This window comes from Hirundo rustica, chromosome 2, assembly GCF_015227805.2.
Source record: "Hirundo rustica isolate bHirRus1 chromosome 2, bHirRus1.pri.v3, whole genome shotgun sequence".
Taxonomy (NCBI): domain Eukaryota; kingdom Metazoa; phylum Chordata; class Aves; order Passeriformes; family Hirundinidae; genus Hirundo; species Hirundo rustica.
Window position 1 is genome coordinate 27,039,291 of NC_053451.1, and position 18,940 is coordinate 27,058,230.

Here is an 18,940-nt window from a genome sequence, read left to right on the forward strand (position 1 = left end):
TTTCTGCTGGCTCCTCGGTGCAGGCTCAGAGGCAGCAGCACGAGGAGCCTCCACTCCTATCTTCACGCGCATTACCCACCCACGTCATCTTCGTTACCTTGAAGGAGACTTCAGCACTCTCTGAAACGCTTCACAGCCACGGATTTCTGTAAAACTCCTCCATGAAGCCACTGGCAACCAAGCAGTGGCCTGGGCCCTGCTGCTTGTGGCTTACCTTGTGCCACAAACTTTGCAACACGTGGATTTTAAATGATCTATTAAACGGTTTGAGATGGGGGGAAAAAACCCCCAAGGCTTAGACATCATACGTGGAAAAGATTGCCAAGAATTTCCCCACTTCAAGCACTTTCAATATACAGCATGTAATTCTAATAATGATCATACTGTTGTGCTTGTTGAACATAAATTATGAAAGGGAAAAGTGTACTACAGTGAGCTTTGTACTGTCTCTGATTAAAAAAAAAAAAAACAAAAACAAGGCCAAAAAAAACCACAGCAAAATCATCCTCAATTAAAACAGGATGTAGGCATAGCAAAACAAAGCCTCCAACTGGGAATTAAAATTGACTTCAGTTCCTGGCTTTGTCACTGACTGTCAGGAACTTCCAAGTTTCAAGTAAGAAACTTTCAAGTGGAATAGGAGCAGTCCTTCCTTATTTAACACGGTGCTTTGGTTCCTCAGACAAAAACATGTAAGATTAACACTAAAGTATAAAGTATTATTATTATTTTATTTAAAGATATTTTCCTGTTTAAAAAGCCAGATATAAATCCAAATGACTCATTGTATATTGTTAAAAAATTCAGTCTAAGTGTGCTGGCATTCATATTCTTGAATATCTGAGAAGACCTACAAGTGGATTTCATTTCAGTCCTACTTCCTGCCCTCAGCTAGCTTCTTGTGATGTGAGGTCAGCTAAGTTTTACATACCAAGGTACACAAAACTTGGGTGTTTTATTGAAAAATACACAAGCCCTCCAAGCCACCCGCTCTTGACACTTCTGTAAGTTATTCCTCTTCTTCTGCCCCCAGCCACAGTCACAGAAAAGAAGCTGATATGAGCAAAACCACAACATAGGTAAAAATATTCACTTTAATTCAGAACATTTAGTGTATTTACAACAGAAAGTTTCTCTCTGGTCGAGGGATTAAAGACTGAAAAAATCCATGCTACAAACATGTGGACAACCTGCACCTGGTGCAGGCTAATTCAATTTTTTCTACATCTGGTTCACCCAGGGTAAGTCCAGTGAGAAAGTGATGGGGAGAGCCTGGAGATGGCACCGAACGGCTCCCACAGCCAAGCAGCAATCACAGAACGCAGTCCAGGAAGTAGTGTGAAGTTATTCAACAGTTGCTAAGATAACTATCCAGACACGTACACAGTCCCATTTGCAGTTAGATTCATCAAATCATCCACGTGTAGATAAGCAGGTAGACACAAGCCTACCGACCTGCGTGCAAGCACAGATTTGCAGAGGTGCTCATGCACAGGTACCACCCCACCCAGGCAGATGGACACACTCCTTGCCACCCTGCACTTGGACAAACACACAGGCAGGTGTTTTGTTAATGCTAACTTACATGGTTTCTTGATACAGGGAAAAAAAAAAATCTTGAGAAAAAAGCACCAACCCTCTCATCTGACTCACTGGCTCGGAATCATTACTCCTCTGGAATCTGAGGGAAATGGTGTGGAAAGGATAATGTCCTCCTGTTTCTCTAGAGAGAGAAGCAGTTCTGAACAAAGGACTCTCCAGGAGTACTTTTGCTACAGATACCCGTTAGTTGTTACTAGTTGACACCGAGAGGGGGCAATCCTCTCCTGCTCCCAGAAATAGGCACATCCTCCCACCACTTCCTCCGAGCTGGATTTAGCAATCAAAAGGCTGCAATATGAGCCACTTCAACTGGTTGATCTCACAGAAAAATAGATCTGCAAGAAGTGAGTAAGTACTTTAACATCTGAACAGTCAGATTAACCAAAGCACCCTCTAAGTTTACCCACCACCTGATGTGTGGAGCACCTTGTTTCAGCAACAACTCGTCCATAGAACCTGTATGATCAAGTCACTCAGAGCTCTCATTTGCATCTTGCTCAGAGTCCACACACCACTTCCTTTATGAGGTGCTTTCCCTCCTTGGGAAAGGAGGTGTTGCAGAGGTCTGCCATGGCTTAAAGGTGTTGAACTACAAGGTGGTTAAGAAGCAAACCTCAGCCTTCCTCCAGCATAAGCTGCTGTTGTCTCCAACAAAACCAGCTGACGAGCGCTACAAAGATGGGGAGATACGGGGAAAGAACGAGAGCTACGATCCCCTCTTAACAGCCAAAGGCAGCTAAAGCAGAAATAGATTAAAGATGGTTGTGGAGGCTGCAGGGCTGAGGGGAGTTCTGGTTTAGCAAAGCTTCTTGAACAGCGTCACTGCAGCCGCTGAGCTCCATCTGGTTGAGAACACAGCTGATGTGCTCCACGGTGGCGGCACGGCCCATCTGCAGCTTCCACACTCGGAGCATTTCGTACTGGGCGTCTCGCAAGCGCCGGTGCTCCAGCTCGATCCGCTCCAGGTCGCAGTCACTCAGGCCCAGGCGCCGCACAAACTCCTTCCACCGCGACGGCGGCACGTGATCCACCACGGTGTACAGAATAGCAGGGTCTGTGGAGAGAGGGGGAAAGCTGTGAGAGGCAACATTCTTCGACCTCAGGGAGAATGTGAATAATCCAGGGCTGGAGGTTGCCTAGGTATCTTGCATTGCCTCCTCTTGTTGAAATCTTCTCCAGTTCTCCGGAGTATCACACAGACTCTTGTGATGTCCAGACTCGCTCTTATCCCTCAAAATGTAATGGGAATGTGTCCACATGCTCTTGTGTAAGGTTATGACCAGAGTCAAGCACATTGGCTTAGGGCCTCGATGCCATACATTCTTGAAAAAGAATGTATTATTGAAATTATTCTGGGTCACTACCCCAGGGGCATTAAGACTGACAGCATGTCAACACATATGACAACCCATTTTGGTGGTAGGGAAAAGACAACAGAAAGGCCTTGCACAGATATTTGGCATGTAGAGAGACTCACAGGCTCTGGGCATGCTCCTGCCCTTGTACTGTGCCAGGCATGGGTACACATCCAGGTCATGTACTCGAGGTAAGCTCTGTCCAGCATACTCCTAACTGCATCTGCTTAATTAAGTTCTCGTTTGACTGGGGAAGGAGAGAAGGATGGAGGAGTTGTACTTACTGTCTGGGAGCTGTGTCTTCCTGGCAGGTCTGACACAGTCTGGTAACTCATGTGAACTCTGTGGCAGAGGTGCAGATGATATGGCTGCATTTAGTGGCAATTCTGTTTCCTTCTGGGATTCACAAAGGGTGGAAACTTCATTTCTTTTCTCCTCAACCTGAAAGACACATTACATAGTCCAGAATCACCCACAGCAGCACAACACACCTGTCTCCTGTGAGTAACAGCTAGCTTTATGTGCTAAAATTTATCCAAGATAGGTGGGGAGTGGGTGTTGAGATTTTAACTCTTCCTACATGCCTTGTTTCAGCAGAAGACCCCAAACATTTCTTTCCAGCAGAACCCAAAGAGTTTAACTTTCTTTTGGCACCATAAAACAGTAGTCTGGAAAAAAATATTTCTTTACACAATCAAGTAAGGCTGGCACCCAAAATTACCACCATTCTAGAAGCTCCACATGCCGCCTTTCCCATCAGCCTCCTCTGTGAGGCTGTGGAAACCCCACCTCAGCTGCTGCCTGCGCCCTCTTATTTGCAGAGTTACCTTGGACCTGAGAGCATACTGTGAAGCAGCACTGAGAGGCTTGTAGAGCAGAGATCTGAAGTAAAATTAATTAAATCCTCCAAGTTTGGGGTACACAGAGAGAAAAGGGGATTAAGGACCAACTATCTGAAAAAAATGCATCCAGAAAAATTAAAAAAAAAAAAAGAAAAAGCAAAAAGCCAGGAGTTTGAAAAGCATCCTCTAGAAGAGGGGAAGTAAAGTGTTACTGGCTCCACCCTCTACAGGAAAAGCCTTCTGAGTTAAACAGCCCTGTTACCCAGCTCACTTGAAAATACAAGGCCTGAAAACAGCCCATGGGGAAAAATATCACTCAAGATCCCAGGCTAACATATTTGAAAGTGGAAGGTAAGCTCTTATACCCATCATCTTGCTCACCTCTGATACCGGCTCCTTGGCTGTCTGTGGCAAAGAAACTTCAAAGAAAGAAAAAAAACAAAAAGAAAGCAGAAATTATTTTCACTTCCTCTTGTCCAAGAAAAAACAGGAAAGCAGCTACTCAACAAGCCTGCCCTCAGAAATGTTTTATGCAAAATACACGTCCCAGAAATAAGCTCACGTGCACTTCCAGTCACAGCTACGGGCTCGGATGCAGAACTGCAACAAGAGCCTTGGCTATTTAGTTCTTGCGCTACTCTACTTGCAGCAGAGCAGAGTAAGGGGATCCCACTTTGTTCCTCACACGTGTGCACACACGAAAACACAGAGAAAACAGTGTCTATCCCAATCAATATCACTGTACTCACCACAGGAGTAGAAAGACGACACGATCCGATTTTTCTGGACCAGCTTCCCTACTCTGTGTGCAACGCAGAGGACAGAGATAACTCCAAATACTGCAACAAGGGTGCCAAGTACAAGGTTTCCATCTGGACAAAAGGAGGAGAGCAAATGCATGAGTGACTAAGAAAGGAGGAGGTGAGTGCTAGAGGAAGAACAGCAAGTGAAGATTTGCAAATGGTAGGAATAAGGAGGATATATAACCCTTTGCAAAAGGCATTAATAGAACAACACCCCACAATGAAAAGATTCCACTGCCCTTCAGTCCCCTGAGTACTCACTCAGCCCAGATGAAGTTGGTGAGGTAGTGACTGGGCTAGGACACAGCAAGCAGTCTTCTCCAGTGCAGCTGAAAGAGCGAATCAGAGAGGTGAGCACACGTGCAATAAACTCTATAGCCATTTGCAATCATCCTGATTTAACAGACAAGTCAAGATGAGCCTGCAAAGCAGAGCAATACACTGTGACTAGTGGCTTTGGGCTTTTAGTGGGCTGATGCTTACATGGAGGAGACTGGGGGTGGCAGAGGTGAAGACCTACTTGCCCCAGAAAAGCAATTAGAATATTGTAAAGTTATGTCTAGATAGAAAGAGCCTTGAGAAGAAGTTCCTCCTCCTGTGGAGCTCCTGCTGTCTCTCCTACTCAGTGGTGGGGCACACAGACTAAAAAAGCTCACCTGCTGCAAGGCTTGCAAATATTACTACGTGACAGGAAGAACTGAGGCTTACACCTGCAAATTGCATCTTTGTTCTTTGAACCTGTAGAGGAAAAAAAAAATCAGAAACTGTTGCCATAATCTGGACTAAGAAGGAAACAAAAGGAAGAAAATCTACTCCTAGATGGATGAGATATTATCTTTTTTTTAAGCCTGGAAAACTGCTACTGAAGAAGAGATAAATGATTTGATTTACATATAAAAACAGAGCTGCAGGAGGATAAAAATAATAAAAATAAGAGTGCCACTGTCCTAAAGGTGGGCACCTCTGTAGAGGCTTGGGAAGGGACTATATAATTACAGAGCAGCTGAAATTAGTGTAATGTGCAAAAAGCAGTAAAAGTCACTCAAGTTCAAGCGTGACAGGGAGGGGAAACCACATTAGTCAGGCCAAGATGAGGGAGAAGTGGTCCCTGAGCAGCTGGGACTGGTGAGGAAGTCAGTTCAAGGCGGGGAGAAATCACTTCAAGTCATGGGACACATAAGCACTCTGCTGATGTCGGGAGTGGAAGGGGCAAGAAATGAAAGAACTATCACTTCTAAGCAAGTCACAGGAGAGACCTAAGTCAAACAGGTGTGGGAAGGAGCAGGCAAGAACAGTGGTGGAAGGACATCAAACTGCATGACAGGGAGGGAAACTGTCCTAGAACAAGGAGCATGCATTCTGTGGCGAGTGAGGGACAGAAATAAAACAGTTCTACATCAGCCAAGAGGAAAGGAAGCTGCTCAAAGGCAGCGTGCAATGATGACCCTTGAGGAGAGGCTTAAGTGTGGAAACTGTCACAAGATGACTGAGCACTAGAGGGAACACACTCACCAGTGAAACAGCAAACCTCACACTAGACAGGGTAAGAGATGAGAAAGGGATCAGGAGCAGCACAGTTTGCAAAGAAGAGAGGATAGCTTTAAGACAAGGTACGGTGTGGGAGCAGCTGGACTGGAAGCACGGGCCTGCTGGATGATTAAAGAGCAATGACTAAATTAATTATAATTGTATCTTTTGTACAGATCATGACCAGCTGAATAACATATCCAGAGGTGAGTGTGTGTCCTTGGGCTGGAAGACAGCCACTAAGGAATGTATGCAGGTGTGGACTTTGAAGACCAGTGGGCCTGTGAATGGGCAAGGACGTGTGACGTCTTGTTTGGCTGCACAGTCGGATCTACCTGTGCAACCTTATAAAAGAGCTGGCCAAGGAAGTAAAGTCAGTTAGTGTTGCATCCAATACTGACTCGTGCTTTCTCAGTCGTCACACGAAAAGAAGACATTTAAGGGACATGGAAAGAATTAGACTACAGACAACAGTGTTTGTTCAAGATCTCTGACTCCTGACTGGAGATGAGGCACCTCAGGACAGCTAACACGAGTACTTCTCCCGGACACCGGCATCATCCCAAGGTAATGCCCAATGCCACTGGGAATAGTTCAGCATTACTAGCAGCTCTTTACTTTAGAACGCTGCACAGAACGCTGTGGTCGTTCAGCAGCTGACTGACAAGCAGTTCAGCTGAGCACTGGGACCAGAGGTGTTTTCATCCATTGTACTCAAAGTGCTTCCAGCAGTTGGTAGGAGAAATGCAGTGAGCATCAGGAGAAAGACAAATAAGGAAGGTAAGGGGAAACCTGTTGTAAACATAAAGACCTTGCCTCAAGACAGGCAAGGCAGAAGCACCAAAATTAAGTAGAAAGTAGCTCCTCACAACAGCCAAAACCAAGAAACCATCCAAGGACAAAAAGCAGCTATGATAGGAAACAGGGATTGATGCCAGAGCAGACAAAAAATAGAACCCCTTCTGGGGAAAGAGGGCAAACAAATCGCAGAGTTGTTCCAAAACTGCCATCCTTTCAGTGCAAGGCACTGCAGCATATCAGAAAGCCTACCCTGGTAGTGTACATCTGCACTGGAGCCATACCCATGCCATACTCACAGCTGGTAATAACCCCATCGGCACACAAGCTGCAGTTCCTACACCGGAAGAATTCAGACTCAGAGCCAGTCTGATACTGGTTCTTCTGACAGCCACATACAGTATCTTGCTGGGGGGTGCAGGGGGTCTCTACTACCTGCTGGAGTTCTGAGGAAAGAAAGGAGAAATGATTGCTCCAGCCTCTTCCTTCACCTTCAACTGAGAGCACTGTTAAGTGATGGTAGGTATTTTTATCCCTTAATTCTCACAGAAAAAGGCCAGAAAGGCCTGCAAACTGTATCTCAGACCGTACTTATTTGGTAACCCTCATTCCTGCTGTCCCCAGCCTGTCCCTGTCGTGGGCTTTCCCCGACATTCAGGTGGTTTTAGAGTCTTTTTGCCCTCTGCAAAGCTCTGTGCCAAACAGATGAAAGAGACGGAGTCTTCAAGTTCTGATTTTTCAAGGTTGCATGCTTCGTTTATTTTTCTTATCTTACAATTTTCTCAGTGCCCAACAAAGATGTTTGCAGCTGCCTGGACATCTGACGACTCCTGCCTGCCTAGGGCTGTCCCTATCTTTTATACTAATTACTACCTATTCTTTATTTACTATTACTTGCCAATGCCTATCACTATTACTAAAAAGGTCATCTCTGCTCTGACCCAATCCCCATTAAACTACTTTGTGCCAACGTCACTGCTGAAATGGAGAGAGGGAAGAAGAAGGAAGAAGTTGGAGACAACGCCCCAAATTCTCCATCTTGCCCCCATTCACTTCAATGTTAGAAACCTAAATTTATTGGTTTTTCACCCTGTGATATACTAAACTTTCATACTCTTGTGGCCTGCAACCCATCCTGCAGTGCAGGAAGCCTTTCCCATGGACTGAGATCAAAGCCAGTGTCTCTCTGAGCTCTGGGCTGGGGTCCCAGACCCCCCTGCCCAGGTCCCTGACCCTCCAGGGCAACCAAAGGAATGCCCTGGACTCCAACATGTCCCCATACACTGTCTTACCCATTCAATTGCTTACTTTTCCAAGCTCCCTCGCTCACCTTGCCATCCCCTCCAGCCCTCACCCACCACAGTTTTCCTCAGATCCTGCAGACCTGGCAGTAACTCACCTGTACGGCAGCGCGTGCAGCGGAAGCATTTAGACATGGTGTTATCAACAGCTGTGAATGTGCCACTGGCACATGGAAGACAAACAGTTGCCTGGTCAGGCCCATCACAGTCTTTTGCCTTGTAGGTACCTGCAAAAAAAAAAAAAAAACAAACAGAGCTCTGACAGGAGGCCAAATGTGTTGTCTTAGGGAGGACAGGAGTCACTGGTTCCTCAAAGAAACCAGTGTTTCTGGTTTCTCCAACCAGGAGCTGATGGCATAAGGACCAAGTATGCTTCCTCTCACCAGTGTGAATGACACTGACAGCCCATAAGAGGAGAAAAGGAGTAAGAATAAATAAAAGGAATACAAATTCATCTGGGTAGGGATAGGTACCAAGCAAAGGGAGAGCTGATTAGTTGTAGGGAAGAGATGGTTTGAGAATGCAGGACAGGGAAATGCCTCCAAGGTGAAAGTCACTGCTACTGTATTTATTTTGTGTACCTGCATGACACCTCATGCAGCAGTGTGTCTTTCTGGGGTGCAGGTATTGTCCCAGTTGACAGTGCATCTGTTTCTTTTCTCTCCTCAAAGCGTTAGAGGGGTCTCTTCCATCCAAAGCTACCCGACGGGCTTGCAGTCTGTATGGCACTGGAGTAATTTCTACAGATTCCTTTGTCAACACACAGACAAATATTAGAATAACCTGTAAATAGAGAGGAAGGGAGGGAGAGGAGAGAAACAAGGTGAGAAAACATTACATCCTTCTGCAGGCTGCACCTCTGACTTCAGCACTGAGAATTAAATCATATCATGAGTTCAGTTTACTTGGCTAATTCTGGCAATGGGACCCTCCACTGGCAAATGTGTGTGGGGAGATGATTTACAAAAATAAACCCCAACGAACTGATGCCTGCCATCTGTGATATTATATCTGCCGTATCGTTCAATGGCCTCTACGGCAAACTGGTTGTATATAAAACAAATATTTTTCGTGACTGCAGTTTATACATGGAATGCCTTGAAAAACGCTGCAGCTTGCATAAAAATTGCACAAGAGCAAAGAAATGTTTTTATTAAGGAAGGCAGTAAGGCTGTCCATGTAGAAACAGTTCCACAGAGAAGAATGCACCCAGTACTTGCAGTTCCACTGAATAAATACAGAAGATGGGAAGTTTGGAATAAGATGGCAAAAGAGGATCTCACTGCCTGCAAAGTAAGGGAAATCTTCCAAAACACCTCCTGAGCAAGCCAGACACAGAAACATGGGAAAGTTAGGGTTTTGAGATCTCCCCGTGTCAAAAGCACATTCTTCCTCTTAAACTGCATCTGTTAACAATCAGCCCGTACAGTTTGACACAAAAATGCAGTTTCTTCTTTTTTTAACTCCGTTAAGATTTGATTTGTTTTTCCACTTGGAAGTTACTGTTGTGCCAGTATTCACAGAAATATTAAGACTGGCACGACTGCCACGTGACTGTAAGAGAGCGTGACTCTGTACACCCACACACACACGAACCAAGGGTTAAAAGCACAGCCTGGACCAATAACGAAGGATGCCGTTCCCTGGACACTGTTTTCAGGACAATATTCCCAGCACTGAAATTGAGAAATATAGTGTTTATATAATGGCCAAAAGGTCTGCACTCTGCTAAGACCGCAGCATAAATGACTCATCAGCAAAAGATCCTGCACCAGAAGGATGGTAACAAGATTGCAGCATTATCACAAACACAACTCCTTTGCCTGCTGGCCCAACAGGAAAATAGATCTCGGGCATGCGTTTCAAACATTCAGATAAAGAAAAAGCATGCAACAACAAAAAAGTTAAAAAAAAAAAAAAAAAAAACAGCTAAAAACTTGGCCCAAGATTTATGAAACCTGAAGTCAGCATGCTTTATAGTACCATGAAGAAGTCCAAGCAGCATGATGAAGACAACCTGCAACCCTTGCCATCCTCTTGGCACCCAAGTGATCCTGGCCACACCATCTGGACATCCATGTGTTGATGCTTCTGAGTATGTTACAGATGCACCAACAAACGCTATGCATTCTCAGATCATGAGAATGATGAAAATCCACTGATTTTTTTTTTGCAAATGAACACTGCCCCGCCAATATAATCTCACACAAAGTTTTACTACACTACCTTTCTTCTAATTGCAATGTTTTCCCAGCTTGTTTTTTGAAAGGTTTTTTTGAAGATGCCCAGCAGTACAGGCACAGCTTCAGAGTTCCTTTTTTGTTGGTTTTTTTTTTTCCCTTTTTTTTCCCCAGCTAGGAGAGTTATAGCAAAAGCAAAGTAAACAAGGGCAAACCACAGTGCTGATACCAATTTTGTGGTAACAAGCTTAATAAAAGATACATAGAGTGAAATGGCTATGACAGCCCTACACTGTCTCGTTTCTCTTTCAGAATTAAAGCCTTGGGGGAGAAAGATACATACATAAAAGCAACTTAAAACCTCAAGAAGGATGGAGTTTGCCACTCTGACAAAGCTAAAACATCATTTTTCAGAGAGCTCTGACATATTCAATAGACCAGATGCTAAAACAGTGAACAGGAAAAAAGAAAACCACATATTTAAATAGATATCATTTCAGACTTAATTAGTTGACCACAGAAGAACTGTAAGCACTCCAACAACTCCCCAGCGAAACTAAAAATCGTTTCAGCAGCTGACATTACAAGATTTATTGCTTGCAGGAAAATGGAGAAAAGATCCTTCACACAGATGGTCTGACACACAGTAACAATAAAAACATCCTGATTCTCTAGCTAGTGATTAATCCCCTGATAGGAGAATATAAAGTCAGCCCGTGACACAAGTCAGCAACTGAAAGAAGATGAAAGCATCAAAGATTAAGCCAAAAATACAGAGAAAATTGGTCAGATATACCTCCAGAGCTAAAAGAAAACAGTAGTGCTTTTAATTTTTCAGATTAAGTGAAAGCATGTCTGTCAACAAAGCAGAGCTGACACACTATGGACCACAATCTGAGGAGCAGAGAGTCACAGGCCACAAGTGACTCACACCCCAATGACTCGGCCATCCAGCAAAATCATTCAAATTATGGGAAGAAAAAACCAAAAAGAAACCAAAAACTACCACCATCTTAAGCAGCTCCCCAAGCCATTCAGCAATACACTGATTTATACCAATGAGCAACTTCATCAAATTCAGGTAATACATTAAATTAGAATAGTCTGTTCTGCTTCAGTTGGAAGGCACATAACTCATGGTATAGGAACTGTAACAACCCTATTACAACATGGACTACAGAACTGATCAAAATCCACAGTGAAACCAACCTAACAGGATATGAGGGTGACCACATGGCAACCACTTGGAAGTGAAAGAGTGGCCCAATGAAGACCCCATGTAATAATGCTTTTGATCCAGACTGTCATTCCAGGCACAGGGAGTTTAGATCCTAAGGGTGCAATTGCCTAGGGATTTCTTTTTTTTGGGATCCCTCTTTTGAGGCACCTGGCTTAAGCTACCACCTAACACAGTTACAGATGATTTGCACCAATAAATCTGTCTGATGAAGGTGAGAGCCTGATTTTGAAAAAATTCTTTAGGAGTTCTTTAGGAGATTCCCTCCTCTGGACACTCCAAGGACCTTCAAATCCTGTGAGGCTCCGAAGTGCTCCTGCGCTCGGGGTGGGGCGGCAGCAGCGCTGAGCACAGCGGATGATCCCCGCTGTGCCCGGCTCTGCTGCCGTGTTTGGTGTCCCCAGGACACGGTTTCTGCCCTCTGGGCTGCCCGGGCACACCCTGCTGACTCTCACTGAGCTGCTGCCACCAGCACCCCAGGGCCCTGCCTGCAGGGCGCTCTCCAGACAGCCCCCTCCCGGTTTAGATTTGTGCCCGGCGGTAACTCTGTCCCCAGAGGCAGGATCCAGCATCTGAGCTTGTTTAATTTCATTCCAATAATTATTGCTCACTGCTCCGATTTGTCTAGAATAAATGCACTGAACAGAAGTGGCGCTAGAATGGAGCCCTGAGGAACGCCGCTGGTCATCAGCTGCCAGCCAGATTTAGCTCCATTCACCAAGCACTGAAGCCTCAAGTCATTGATAAGAGTTTGCCAAGGCAAAGTTTGGAGGTCTCCTGCAAGTGAAACAAGCTGAATCTCCATTGTTAGACGAACAGCACACTCCATTTGGCAGTATAAAGAAACAGTACCCACTAAGCAACTTCACCGAGACCATGTGTATTACCTAGACCAAGTCATAATTCAAACCACATGTGAGGCACACCACTGATTCATACCTGCTCACTCATTTCAGTGAGCAGGGACTACCCGGGGCAAACAGAGTCAGCAAAAACTCTAGGGTTTACTTCTGAAACTGCTGCAGGAATAACCAAAATACTCCAGAATGCTGCTTCCTTAAAACATTCCACCCCTCTGGGTGACAGCCTTGTTCCCCGTACGTTATCCTCACACAAAAGGCAGCCCTAGTTCCCTCCTATGCCTCATGCCAGCACTTACTGCCCAGCACTTCACCTGCAATGAAAAAAAGGCACAGCACAAGCCCAAAAGCTCTTCTGTGCAAGGTTTTGAACAGCTGAGACAGGCGTTAGGAGTCTTTCCACAATTTTCACACGCAAATATTCCCGAATTACTGCCACCGCTACAATTTACACCCTTGTTCCCGCTTCTGCTTCACCAGGCCATGCACAGAGAACTGCAAGGTGATATCCCCCCAGAGTAAGGCAAAGAACGACAGGAAGGGCAAAGATAAAAGTGAAGAACGGATGCCAGAAAGATGGGTAAGAGGGTGGAAATAAGGGACATTTGAGAGCAGTGTTCTCAGGACAAGGAGACATAGAGCGGAGTTCCTGAAGCAGAGGGACTGCACAGGGAAGTGCAGCATGTCAGGGCTGCCCCATATTATCACCTTATGAGGCTGGGAAATCCCAAATTACTCAGCACGAATTGCTGCAGCCCTGCTGTGACCTGCCAGTGCAACATCACACAGGTCATTTTGCTATCTTTGATACCGTGGCTTCAATACTGCTTGAAAAAAACAGCACACCGTACTAGTAGTATTAACTATCTATATGGTGTCCTAAATAATTATGAATTAAGTCTTTTAGTCCCAGCATTATCATCATCAATGAAATAAGTATTTTAATCATATAAATGTATTTCTCAGGACCAAGTTGCACGAGGATTCCATTGTAAGAACTTAATCAGCCGCTTCTCTCAGAAAAGGCTTCCATTTTGCAAATTCCATCTTTAAGCTAATTAACTGCCGGCAAATAAGAGGCATTATGAGTCATTAGAGTGTCTCAAAGTATTTTGTAACAGCAAGTCACCTTGGCTTAAGAATCCAGCGTGATACACGCCCCATGCACAAGTATTCTACATATGAATCATCTGTAAGTTAGCCTTTTGAATGAGTCATAAAAAATTAGTCAGCTTGGAGGCTTGGACGAAAACCGGCATCTTGCTCCGACTAATGAGCCACCAAAGAAATCAGGGTACAGGATTCATCTTTCTGTTCTTTGTCTGGTTCAGCCATTTCCAAAAGCTCTTTGAGGTTTGCATTTTGTTTTAGTTTGCTATACAAAGATGAAAAGGAAACCAGAACTTCTGCTTTACACATTGAGAAATGTGCATTAAAGCAACATTTACAGGAAGTTTTTGTCATTGCTCACCAAAATCTGGAAAGAACAAAACAAGGCAAGAACTACTAGTATAAATAATCATCCATTTTATGAAGATCAGATTTTCAGGCCTTGTCTCAAATCAGGAGACTAGTAATAACTTTTCATACAATGAAGAAAGGCCTTAGAAACCTTAACTTAAAAACCAAGAGAAAACCGTGATTATCTATAAGGATTGTGGACTTCATATCATGAAATATCATAAAGTATATAAAGTTAGAAGGCTTTGTTTCACATTAGTAGAAATTAAGAAAAATGGAGAAGTCAGTAGGATTATAACAACCATAAGAAAATGTCTTTGGAAGTTTTCCCTCCGAGGACGCTGTGGCGAGCGCTGTGTCAGAGTGCCACGTTCACTGACCCTCGACACCACTGCACTTTGCCTGCCTCTGTTCAGGGCCCAGCTGGACTGGGCTGCTCTACAGCCTCACATCAGAGCACTGATGGAGCAGGAGCTCAGTGGGGTCCTGACTTTTCCATCCTGCAATGATTTCAGCTGAGCCCTCGGCCCCTGCCCACACTGTGCCATGGACCTGTCCATGCCCCGTGCCAGTGACTCACTAGGTGAATTTTTAAGTCAGGTAATTGTGCGATGCCGAGTCCTACACATTAGAACAGGTATATTCCTATTTGGTTTAATAGAGAAATGTAGTGACACTGCTTTGAGATGTGCTTTCCACTGTCAGGTTCCTAACAGCGTAACACAAAGATATGCATTAGCAAGGGAAGCACTCGGCTATCCAGGGATTACGAAACAGAACACAAGGCATCTGCCCCAAATACAAACAAAGCCTCTTTTGTGATGACTAAAGAACGTGGGTAAGAAATAGGGAAATGACAACACCGGGTTTACCACAAATAATACTGCTAATGCGGAAAATTGATTACTTAAGGAAAAGGGAAAAGCATCCAAACTGACAGTACTGGTTACTTGTGAGAACAAAAATTGCCATGTAAGCGTACTTAGCACAGACCCTAATATAAACTTTTCACTGGACTAGAAGTAGTCATAATAGTCCTAAAAATAGAAACTACAATTAGATTAATAAGCAGTTCAATTAACCTGATTGGAGAAAACAACCAGAAACAGAATCAAATGCTATGAATTATTAGGAAAGAATTTGAGAATAAAACCAAGAGTGTTGTTATGGCAATATATAAAGGATTGAATCTGGACTGTACTTCCGGTCCCCAAGCTTAAGAATATAAAATAACCCAGACATAATACAAAGAAAAGTAAAAAGGACCATCATCGGTACAGACTGGTTGCCACAAAGGGAATGATAAAATATACCGGGCTATAGAAGAGAAACCTGAGCCAAGGATACTGTAGCAGGCTCAGAGTCCTGAATGCCAAAGAGAAGATGAACTGGGATGAGTGTTCCCTGCCTCCTCCAAAAACTAAGAGGCATTACATAAGACAAGCAGCAGAGAGGTTCAGGACAAACACAGGGAGGTACTTTTACAGCCAACAAGTAGCTGAGGTGTGGGACTCCCTGAGAGAGTGCCGGCTCTGCCAGAAACCTGTCCTGGTTCCGAACCTGATCACCACACCCATCAGCAAAAAGAAAAAAAAGAAAAAAAAAGTTCAGGGATCCAAAATATGAAGACACCATTTCAGCTTGGGAATTCCTACAGTCCCAGCCTACTGGAAGCTAGGAAAGTATTCTCATTTCTTGTTGCTGTACACTTGCCCTGCTCCAAAACCCTTGGCAGACACCTGTGACCAGTCACTACTGGAAACAGCCCGGTGGCCCAAGAGTCCTTTCTTACAATGCACTTGGTGGCCTGGTTTTCAATTTTTATATAACATAGCTTCTAACTTCAAAATGGCAGCTTCTCCCTTTACTTTGAAAAGAAATCAGTGCCAGAAGTACCCTTATGGGTATTTTGTCTTTTTTCTTCATAAAATGGAATTTTCTTTCATAAATGAAACTTCCATTATATATATATATATATATATTTTATTATTTTTTTTTTCTTTTCTTTTAATGAGACAGAAAACACCCTGGCCTCAGTGAAGACAGATGCCATTTTGTTCACTATAAAAGTTAGGAGTGCATGGGGAAAACGCAGAGAACCTGAAAATGAGTTTAAGGACAGGCAGAAAGAGTGAATGCATGGAAAGAGGCTACAGGAAATTTTGAAGAATCACAGGAAACATACAAGAATCAGAAGAGTAGAAGGGAGGCATCAGAGGGCAAAGAAAAACTATGAGAGCAAACAGGATGATATGCAAAGTAATAACAGATGGAAGGGCAGGCAACAGAGTGAGAGCTGTAACTCTGGGAAAAACAAAAAGAAGAATATGGTTTTATTGAAAAGATAAACATTATCTTGAAACGACACACAAATAGGAAGGGGAACGCATCTTCAAAAAGAAATCCCACTGAAGGACGCCTCCTCCAGTATCTTATTTAACTGAAGATAATATAATGAATTTGGGGAATCCAATAGGTTTTTCTTTTTTTGCCAACTGAATGAATAATATCCCATATAGCATCTGATTTACACCAAAATGCGTGCACCTCTCTTCTTAAGCCAGAAATACACTTTTCAGGTTTGCAAATTGCTTTGAGATCTGTCCATAAGTCAATGGTTTATGTATCCTGCCTAGGTCCCAAGATGGCAAGTGATCCACAGCTAGACTCAAAATATTCCTTCTCTTCAGTTTTAGTTGTGTTGTCCTGAAATTGCTAGCTTTAAGCCTATTACTGGGTTTCCAAACCATTCAAGTGGTAAAATAATCCCAAAACTAAATCCAAACCCTTCTGGAACGTAACTTTGCACATGTTGCAACTTTCTGACCACAACTTAACAACTAACCCAACATTGCAAGTCCAGTGCAGCCAAGTGCAAGTGCGCATTAGCTAGGATGCTCAGGTACCTAAGGATAAAGAGCGTGACCTCGTAACCTCTACAGCACAATGTATAGCCGTGGCAGGATGCTGAGTGACACCACTCCGTTGTCCCATCTTTACCACACATCTGCTGATACTGGATAGCCATTCACGTCTGGCAGTCGGGTTATTCATAAAACTCTCCGATTTCTTTTACAACTTTTTCGCCGGCAAAATCACAACGGGCAGCTTAAACATCTTGCCCTGCGAAGCCCGGGAAGGCTGAAGAAGATCTACCGGCAAAGCTGAACTTGCTTTTATACAAATCCCGTGGTTTGGGGCGTAGCTGCAACCCACTAATCTCTGTTAAAACGCCCGCAGAGTGGCATTTGTGTGCGGCGGACTGCACAGCAAAGCGGGGGCGGGAGCGGAGCGGCTCCGATCCCAGCCCTGGCGGCTCCGATCCCGGCCCGGGCTGCTCCGATCCCGGCCCTGGGGGCTCCGATCCCGGTCCGGGCGGCTCGGTGCCCCGGCGAGCCCCGGCGCCCGGAGCGCCCCGCGCGTTAACGGCCGCGCCGCGGGCTCCAGGGAATGCACCGCCGTTCCTGCAAGCCCCGACGCCTTTTCCCCGAGTCAGGGATAAATCCCGGAAACGGCGCCAGAGAGCTCGGTGCCCAGCGGAGGGAGGGAGGCGGCGAGCACGGCGGTGCCGCTGCCCGGCCGTCCCGCGGGCACCGGCGGATGGCGCGGCTCGGCCGCCCGACCCGCTACCGCCGCTCCGGCACCGGCGCCGGCACCGGCACCGGCACCAGCCTCCCCTGCGAGGACGACCGCCCGCCTCGCCCTCCCGCAGACTCCCCGAGCCCGGCTCCCCTGCCGCCCGCCCCGGCATGGGGCTGCCGAGAGGGGAGCCCCAGCCCCGCGGAGAGGGCGAGCAGAAAGCGGGCTGTCCGCAGATCGGCGGCCGTGGGCAGCCCGACGGCGGCCGGGAGGGCCGAAGAGAGCCCGGGCCCGAAAGCCCGACGGCGGGCACCGCTGTGCGGACCCGCGGCGGGCTGCAGATCCGCGGGAGCGGAGCTGTCGCCGGGCGAGGCGGGGTCCCGCCGGAGCACGGCCCCGCTCCGTCGGGAGCGGCGAAGCCCCCGCCGCGACTTACCGTCCCCAGCGAGGTGCGGGGCAGCGCCGGGCCGCGCATGGCTCCGCGGCCCGCTACATCCCCGTGGCAGGGCCCCCCACGTCCAGAGGAAGGCGGCGCAGCCCTGCCCAGCGCCGGCCGGAGCAGCGCGGAGAGTGACTACCCCGTCTCCAACTTCCTGGCAGCGGCTGCAGGAAAGAGAGCGGCGAGCGGGAGGCGGCCCGGAGCCGCGCCGAGCCCCGCCCGCCCTCCGCCGCGCGAGGAGCGGCGTGGGCAGTATTCCTTAAGAACGCAGATGGACGGGCCGAGGAAAAGCAGCGGAGTGGCTAAAGCTGCTGGAAAACACACGGGAAAGGAGTCAGACGAGGTCCGCTGAAATCGTAGAAGTGCTTGACGCAGGAGTGTTTCGCTCTTGAGCTGTACTTTCCACGTGAAAATGAACCGTGTAATTGTAGGAAAAAGGCTTTCTGCATCTCAACTGCCTTGATTTTAAAGACGGCCATTTTTCAGCCACGATCAGCATTTTTCAGAGTCTGCATGACCATCCTGTAGTTTTTAATGTAAAACACACATTTTCTTGTATGCTCCAATAAGCCAGCTGTACAGATAGTGCAAATATAAGCAAAAGCAACGTGACATTCTGTGTAAGCCCTGCTTCATTTAATATATCCTCTTAGAATGTTTGAAAAACAAAAATACAGCTAGGAATGAGTGGCTAAATGATAAAGGACTCCCCTTCATTTGTTGCCCATTAAGACTTCCGCTTGCTTTCTGGAATTGTCTCTATACTCCAGTAAAAGACATTAAATCAAGCTACTAAGCATTGTTTTGGAAGAATTTGCCCATTTCAGTAGAAAAGGGGTACAATTCACTCTACGGACTGCCTGAATTACTGCGGAGAAATCCAAACACGTCCACAGACTGTTCCTGCAATGGAGTTGACTATCTGCTGTCTGGAAACCAAGGACTGCACATGCACA

At 45.9% G+C, this 18,940-nt stretch overlaps 1 protein-coding gene across 1 annotated transcript; it reads right to left on the reverse strand.

The window, feature by feature from the left end:
- Window positions 1-1,080: 1,080 nt before the first annotated feature.
- Window positions 1,081-18,127, reverse strand: LOC120749593 (tumor necrosis factor receptor superfamily member 1A). The gene is made up of 10 exons (XM_040057149.1): window positions 17,982-18,127; window positions 8,810-9,011; window positions 8,327-8,455; window positions 7,227-7,373; window positions 5,259-5,340; window positions 4,864-4,931; window positions 4,549-4,671; window positions 4,181-4,218; window positions 3,242-3,398; window positions 1,081-2,656 (listed from the first exon to the last, which is right to left on the reverse strand). The coding sequence occupies exons 1-10, from the start codon at window positions 18,018-18,020 to the stop codon at window positions 2,355-2,357; spliced, it is 1,287 nt and encodes a 428-aa protein (XP_039913083.1). The 5' UTR covers window positions 18,021-18,127; the 3' UTR covers window positions 1,081-2,354.
- Between the last annotated feature and the right edge of the window lie 813 nt (window positions 18,128-18,940).

Bases quoted from the DNA above. Each gene is read 5' to 3' on its own strand.
- LOC120749593 (XM_040057149.1), bottom strand. From the start codon at position 18,020: ATGCGCGGCCCGGCGCTGCCCCGCACCTCGCTGGGGACG. The intron at 7,374-8,326 runs GTGAGTTACTGC...TTCTTTCCTCAG, and splicing joins CTGCACGCGCTGCCGTACAG to AACTCCAGCAGGTAGTAGAG. The intron at 5,341-7,226 runs GTGAGTATGGCA...TTTCCTCTACAG, and splicing joins CGATGGGGTTATTACCAGCT to GTTCAAAGAACAAAGATGCA.